General features: G+C 34.6%; 1 protein-coding gene and 1 long non-coding RNA gene across 4 annotated transcripts; both read right to left on the bottom strand.

Moving 5' to 3' along the window:
• Positions 1-699: 699 nt before the first annotated feature.
• LOC132613217 (uncharacterized) lies at positions 700-1,080 on the bottom strand. The gene has a single exon (XM_060327258.1). The coding sequence runs from the start codon at positions 1,078-1,080 to the stop codon at positions 700-702; it is 381 nt and encodes a 126-aa protein (XP_060183241.1).
• Positions 1,081-1,987: 907 nt separating this feature from the next.
• On the bottom strand, positions 1,988-6,720 carry LOC132616026 (uncharacterized). Of its 3 annotated transcripts, none has more exons than XR_009572940.1 (3): positions 5,286-6,720; positions 3,361-3,504; positions 1,988-2,410 (listed from the first exon to the last, which is right to left on the bottom strand). It is a non-coding gene; the product is annotated as an uncharacterized LOC132616026 (long non-coding RNA). The 3 variants fall into 3 exon arrangements; XR_009572938.1 differs by having other exon boundaries at positions 1,988-2,407; XR_009572939.1 differs by having other exon boundaries at positions 1,988-2,349.
• Positions 6,721-7,845: the final 1,125 nt, after the last annotated feature.

The raw sequence follows: 7,845 nt of genomic DNA, 5'->3' as shown, positions 1-7,845 counted from the left end.
CTCAAATTACTTGTATTTAATTTTTGTCCTTCGCTTAAAAAAGTAACCGAAAATATTCCGAGATTTTGGGTTCGAATCCCCGCTTAGTAAAAAAAAAAATCACAAGGCAGAGTTTCGTAGCAAAGTAGGCCTATTCGGGCAAAAGTCTGCCTTAAGGCCTACTTTGCTATGAAACTCTGCCTTGCGAATTTTTTTTTATTTGACTAAGCCGGGATTCGAACCCAGGGGTATTTTAGGCGACCAGCAATTTTAGGAGGGAAAATTAAAGACCACCCCCCAATAAGGCCAATCGTGCAAATTGCCCAACTCTAATTAAAATTATAAATTTGCAAGTGGCAATTAGCGTTCAATCAAGTCATATGTTTATTTTTGGGAAAACTATAATATACCTAGAATAATTAAATCACCTTCACCTATCACATATACCAAATTATCAATGCACAGACAGAGGCGGACTCAGGATTTTGACGCAGAGGAGACACCAATGACCAATGACCAATGACTTAATATAGACATGTCAATTATTACTGTGAAAGTTTGGCATGTAACTCCTTGAAAATTTAATAACTATGATAATTTATTGGTAAAGTAGTAGTATAAAGTATAAACTTCAAAATTGGAAAAAGGGAAATGGGTTTAGAATGGGAAAAAGATTTTTTTTTAAAAAAAATAAATAAATAAATATGTGAGCTTATTAATTTATCTGCAGAGCCAATCTCTCACACCTGTCCTAACTCCTGCTATAGCCAATCTCTCACACCTCCTCACTGGCACATCCTCGCACCTCCTCTTCACATGACCGAACGATCTCAGCCTCGTTTCCCTGATCTTGTCCGCCACAGGGGCCACTCCAACCTTACCCCGTATAACTTCATTCCTAATCATATCCCTCCTTGTATGCCCACACATCCATCTAAGCATCCTCATCTCTGCCACATTCATCTTCTGAGCGTGGGCAGTCCTGACTGGCCAACACTCTGCCCCATACAAAAGTGTTGGTCGAACCACAACTCTGTAAAACTTACCTTTAAGCCTTGGCGACACTTTCTTATCGCACAGTACCCATAGGCGAGCCTCCATTTTGCCCACCCCGCCCCAATATGGTGTGTTACGTCAGCATCAATCTCCCCATCTCCTTGGATTATGGACCCAAGATACTTGAAGTTGTCTCTCTTAGGAATGACTAGTGCCTCAATCTTAACTTCCACCCCCGCCTCAGACATCACATTGCTAAACTGACACTCCAGATATTCTGTCTTCATCCTGCTTAACTTGAAAACTTTTGACTCTAGGGCTTCTCTCCAAATTTTCCACTACCCAAAATTTATTTTCCATTTTAGCAAATCAAGAGAGATTTTGTTTTTCAATATATCCTTATTATTAAGTAACTACATAAATTAAAGTGCTAATAGTCAAATTTAGATTTTCAAAGCATAATTAAATTAGTAAAACTAACCCTTATAAATAGTTTCTTAATAAGAATGTCAAGTTAACAACGGTCAAGTAAAGGAAGGTGAGAGTAATTACAACAATATTTTTATCGTTCCAAATTATATGATGTTATTTGATTGAATACAAAGTTTAAGAAAGAAGAAAAGATTTTTGAAATTTGTAGTTTTTAAACATGATATATTCCATCAGTCCCAATTTAAGTGTCTTACTTTTTTTTTTGTCTGTCCGAAAAGAGTGTCTATTTCTATATTTAATAAGTTGACAATTCAAACATCCTATATGGCAAGTTTATAACCACAAGTTTCCAAGGACATTTTAGTACATTTACACATCTTTCATTTAAGACCACAAGATTTAAAAATCTATCTTTATTTCTTAAACTTCATGCCTAGTCAAATTAAGACAATTAAATTGAGACGGAGGTAGTAACATTTTTGTGACTATAAAATCATGTCATTAAAGTTATATATAAAATAAAAAATTTAAAATAAAATTATTTTCAAATATAAAAAGGTAACATTCTTTTTTGAACTAGATGGTGATGCCCGTGCTGCGCACGGGCCCAACACTAAAATTTACTCATCAGATGTAGGCTCTATATTTTCATTCCTTCAAATTAATTAATAATTTTGATATGGTTTAACATAAGAAAGGAAAATCGCAGATATTTGTATTATCTTCACACTTATTCATGCGTTCTCATTCAAACAGTCCCATGCTTCAACTGAATCGCCATATTTACCTCCCAACAGAGCTAGCATAAAAGGGCGATTCCTGACGAAAATAAGTTTCATAGACTGGGAATCTTGTCCAACTCCTACATACGAACTTATCAGTGTCGTTGATAGTGCCTGGTGGAAGAATTCCATCAAAAGACAACTCTCACTTGCATAGAGGCTGAAAAATCACATATATCCACTACTCAGCTTTCAGAATATCCACACCATGCAAACAGCTACTTCAAAGAATCAAAAAAGCTAGGTAATATTAGAAGTCTATTAGCAATGATTTGTAGATACTAAACAACATTTGAAATTATCAGTAAAACGGAAAACGAAAAACGAAAATATTATTGACAGTGATATATGAAGAATGAATTCATACAATTGATGAAATGATCTCTTAACAGAATCATTAAAATGTAGTGTCATATAAAAAACATTCTAATAAATACATCTACAAAGCTGTTGAAAGGAAGTGAAGGATGCTACTGCGTTTACAGAAAATTCTAAATTGCTATGAACAACAAATTAAAGTTAGCACTCAAAAAGAAGAGTCCAAAATCTTATCAGCTTTGTGCGATGGTACATATGTGTGTATTGTGAATCCATAAAGAATGAACTACTTTATTTTTCAAAAGAATGGTATTTTGCAGTGGATTATGAAAGCTATTTCAGCAGAAGGAAACATAAGGGAACAAATTATATGCTTTTCTTCGATATGTTCTTACAGGGAGGCCCTATTAGTACAAAATTGCTGGAGTTGGAAGTTCCTTGGAACATACATTTTATTCTTCACATCAAGTGAAGATTATGAGTACAGGATCAGGACTTCAAGGATGGGAAGATTGTGAGTACAAGATATATTATATATAGTAGCTTATTAGAAAAGAATCCCTATGAGAATGTAATATTCCTCAAGGTCTGAAATTTGTAATAGTTCCTTGTTTGGATGTATTGTAAGAGTTCATTTCTAGAACTACAAAGTTTTTTGAACTCGAGTTACAGTGGAAGCCCCAACAAATATGTGACTTAGCAGCCAACAGATTAAGAAGTAAAAGCAGATTCAGTGAGCTTTTCAGAATGCATCACCAGAACTGGACTTCAGTGACACATCAATTATTAAGTCCACATAGAGAGCACATAATAAGAGGTTAACATGCTGAAGATGACATCTATTAAAGGATACCTGGCCAAGGGACTATTGAGCTACTATAGTAGCAAGACATTTCAAGATTTTAGTTGTCATTTCCTATGTGGGTGTCTGAGCTTGTCAACGCCCACACCGAGGCCCGACGAACTCAACTAAGACAATACCATTGAAGTTTACCACCTGGATGCATTAAAAGCTGAAGATTATTCAAAATAATTTAAACAAACTTTCATGTGAATGCAAATGTATGATGAGAATATCAATCACAGTAAGTTCTTAGAAAAAGACTGCAAGGTACTCCAAAAAGAGAATATAAAACACATTTCATGACTTAGAAGGATACCCCAGAGAACTTTATTTTTCATGCAGTTACAATAAAAGCTTAAAACTGATTCATGTTTCTAGACTCTGTTAATGATTCAAATTAACAAAGTCAAGTTTGTAGCATGAAGGCATTCTACAAATTATCATCATCATCAATAGCATATCAAATTTATACCTGAGTGTAACAAAGACTTTCCAATCAGTATTGATGTATATATACTTCACTAAGCTTCTTGCATTTGTAAGTGAGCAATTATTAGAGTCGTATTAGACAGGGTTGACAACTTACTACAAAAGTTAAACATTCCTGGAAAAAATAAGAGCTAAAACAAAATGAAAGATCCAACTACTTGCATTACTCACATGGACATTTATCTTCTATGATTTTCATCTCCAAACCTTCCATTTGACCTTCTTATAAGATTATAGTTTGTCAAATATTCCACATTAGAGAAGTACTCTTCAGTTGTATTCTGCAGTTTTTTCTCCGCGCACACCTCCCCAAGGAAAACAAAGAAGAAAGAGCACTCTTGTTGATTTTGAGTCATTGAGACATTTCGAGCTCCGTTACAGTTTTTTCTTAAAACTAGATATTTAGGTGAAAATGCTCTCTAATATCATTAATTTGTACAACCTAGCTTCTTCCATCTTTTTCCATGTCTAGTCTCCCCAAATGCTTTCCCAGCAATTCCCTTATGTAAATTTTATCTTCATCTTCTCATATATAGGTTACTTCAGCTAAAATTTTCTTGGAGCTATATTGCACCAATGAAACCAACTTTGAAAAGTCAGCCTCAAAAAAGCAGAGAAAGAGAAGCGCTAGAGAGAAACAGATTTCTAGAGAAAATTCTAGAATCTACCGATGTTAATGAAGAACAAAGCATATTAGTGTATTACACAGCACATGCAACAGTTGATTTACACGTTTGCCCTAATATGCCCGTGCAAGCACGGGCCCAACAATTTACGTTATTAATTATTATACTTCTATTTGTTCGAGCAGTTATTTAATACTTTTATTTGTCCAAGCAAGAACATACTATTTGTTTTTGTTTTGTCAGATATAAGGACACAAGTCATATTCAGCTTTAGGCTATATTATGTTAGCTTCTTGCAATTGAAAAGGGCAAGGATCGATGGCAATGCAGATGCAAAATCGTCACAGATCATACTGGTTTCTAGGTGAATACCCACGGCAAAGTACAGAAATTCAGGTAACCATTTTTTTTTGTGCGCGGAACCACATTTTATTTGGTTGAACATTAATACACACGTGTCGGGGAAAAAAAGAATATTAAGACATGCATCAACCCAAGCTAATAATGTTTTCCCCTTCTTTTTCTTTTCTTTTTGCCCTTCAAAATTTTCATTTGGTCTCAAATTGTATAAATAAAAGCTATAGGTCCTTCTACATGAGTTTTCCAGCGTCTAACATAATTAAAGAAAAAATGAGGAAACATTGTCAAATGAGTTATATATTTATTAAGCAACAAAAGCTCATATCTTCAAAGCAGTTCTGTTACTTGGCCAAGCCACTAAGAGAAGGAAAATACTCTTATCTTCCATGAAAGAAGCTTATTGCATACTGGGTATATGGTGATGCATACACTTGGAAGATCGGTCACTTTATCACTTACCTTATCATAAGCTTCCTCTTTAAACTCTTCGACAAACATATCAGAACCTGTCAATTACATGAAAAAGCCAAGCAAGATATCTTGTCTAGTTTATCATTAAAATAACTTTGGTACTAAATAGGGAGAAGCTGGATTTGGTATACAATATTACCAAGCTTTTGTATGGAATTATAATGGGAAAAATGTTGGGAGAAATGTAGTGTAGGTCAAAAGTAGTAGATAAAACTGATTATACAACTATGTTCAAAAAGGCTCACAATATAGATTAAGAGACAGATCTAGGATTATGAATGGGAAATTTGTACTTGTTTGATGTTATTCCACCAATTTAAGAATTTCAAATTTAAAGGTTCTGCCTTCAGTAAAGCATAAATTCAAAATGTAACTAAAAATTAATAACAGAGAAGAACCAAGGATCTTCACAAATCAGTAAATAAATATAGGAATACTCTAGGAAATGGTAATTCATTAAACCTCAAAATACATTTATTTCCAACTTCAAATTCATTCAAATAACATTTTTATTTCAAAAATAAGCATATCATTATTTTGTAGTCTCACATAAAATTTCTAAAGCGCAAAAATTCTCTTCGCAGGGAGTTTCACTGTTTGCTCAAGCATATTGATCTAAATGTTTGAAACATAGGTGATAGGACCATGTGCTACTTTCTAATCTTTCTTACATGCTTTTCATAACTCAAATCGAAGCAATGACGTCAAATGAATATGCATTGTGGTTTCAATGTGAGCCGGACACCACCGGACAAAATAAATGCGTAAGACTCGATTAGGTGGTGAAACTTACCTGGTGCACAAGAATATGAGAAATAGTCGTCTCAGGGGATGAGCTTCTAACAGCTTCACCATGACTAACAACTGTATTCAACCAGCAGCTTTTCTTCAGCTCATTTTTTAGAGCTTGATAATTTATGATCGACAGAGTGATTTTGGGAACTGACAATGAATGCATGCTGCAGCTTAAATTGGCAGCACCAACTATGTAAAAATCCTAGGCCAAATCCAGATATTAAAACTCTGTTCGTGGATCATTCTTGTGGACAATCAAATAGTGCTCGAGCACCAGTGCCAAAACCAGGCAGCTTCCCTCCTCTTGGTGCACATAGGTTTGGTTTTTTGTACAGCTTAATTCCTACTTATGTTTAACCTCTAAGAGTTCTGCTTATTCTGAAAAAGCTGGCTTCTCCTAAAAATTGAAGAAAGAATAAAAATAGCCACCATTGAATTGGACAAATTGAAGAAGATCAGGAAAAAGAAGAAAAACAACTTACCGCAACTCAGAAATAATCTGAATTGCGGAGCAGATCCAGGCTATAAGCAGAGAAGGAGAAGTGAGGGAGAGTAGATGTCTTGACCGGATATAGATTCTAGAAGCCGATGGAACAAGAACGTTATGCGGGTAGATTCTAGATAAGAAGAAGAACCGTAAGAGGTATATACAAGGTCTTCAGTTCCAAATTTGCCCCCAATGACATATAGAAATTACAAAACTGCCCCTGTTTTGGACGACGACGGACGACAAAAGGGGCACCAACTGGTGCTTCTATATAGTATAAATATAAATAAAAACATCTAATAATAAAGAAAGAGTGTCATACTGCCATGTAGGATGAAACAGATCTGGGGGAGTATGAGTTATTAAAGTTTTCAATGGCTTGTATTACTCTATTTTCTTTCGAAGAGAATGCTTCTTCTTTAAAATTTGGAAATAATTTTACAGAAAATTTTCATTTGACCTTGCATAAGAAGTTTTTATACCCACATAAATATTATGACATGTTTAAGACCACAAGTTTCTTAAGTCTTATAACCACACAGATATTCTAACATATTTAAAATTATAATTTTTTAAAAAAAAAATTCTTAAAATTTATACTTAATCAAATAAATTTACATAAATTGAAACAAAAGAAAAATACTAAATACTCATCGTAATAAATCAACTGGCAATGACAAAGCTTGTTTTTTAAGCCAGATTCACCTTAGGTTATGTACACCTAATAAAGTTGGGGGATTTGACATTGGCCCCTATATTAAAATTCAATAGATAAAAAAATGAAGGAGGGAAACATGACACCTTGCCTCCTCTGGTCTTATGTTAGAATTTTGTCAAGCAAATTCCTATACAAAAGTTAAGCTAAGCCTGTCAAGTGGGTCGGGCCAGCCCGAACCCGGCCCACCGCCGGCCCAGCCAAAGAGGTGTAAGGGGCTGGGCTAGGTGGGATTTATTAGGGGGTTAGGCCGAACAAGGTGGACAGCCCACCAGTAGCCCGGGTGATGGCCCACCGGGGCACCGGCCCGGCCCACTTCAAAAAAAAAAGAGATAAGTACTACATTTATTACTAATAATAAGTGCTTTAAAAACATTGTATCCCAATAAATTAGGAGTCTCTTTTTACGGAGCACTTTAGTTTTCTTTAAAATTGTATTTTAAAGCTAGACAATCTTGTTTTCTCAACAAATATACTTTTGATACATTTTCAGTATATAGTATATATTAGATTGTGATAATTTTATATAAAAGTAAAAGTTCATTAGCATG

The sequence above is a fragment of the Lycium barbarum genome, chromosome 10 (genome assembly GCF_019175385.1).
Source record: "Lycium barbarum isolate Lr01 chromosome 10, ASM1917538v2, whole genome shotgun sequence".
Lineage (NCBI taxonomy): Eukaryota > Viridiplantae > Streptophyta > Magnoliopsida > Solanales > Solanaceae > Lycium > Lycium barbarum.
The sequence above is the reverse complement of the archived record's forward strand: the minus strand, read 5'-3'. Positions and strand labels throughout refer to the sequence as shown.

Coding starts and splice junctions, on each gene's coding strand:
- LOC132613217 (XM_060327258.1), bottom strand. CDS start 1,080: ATGGAGGCTCGCCTATGGGTACTGTGCGATAAGAAAGTGTCGCCAAGG.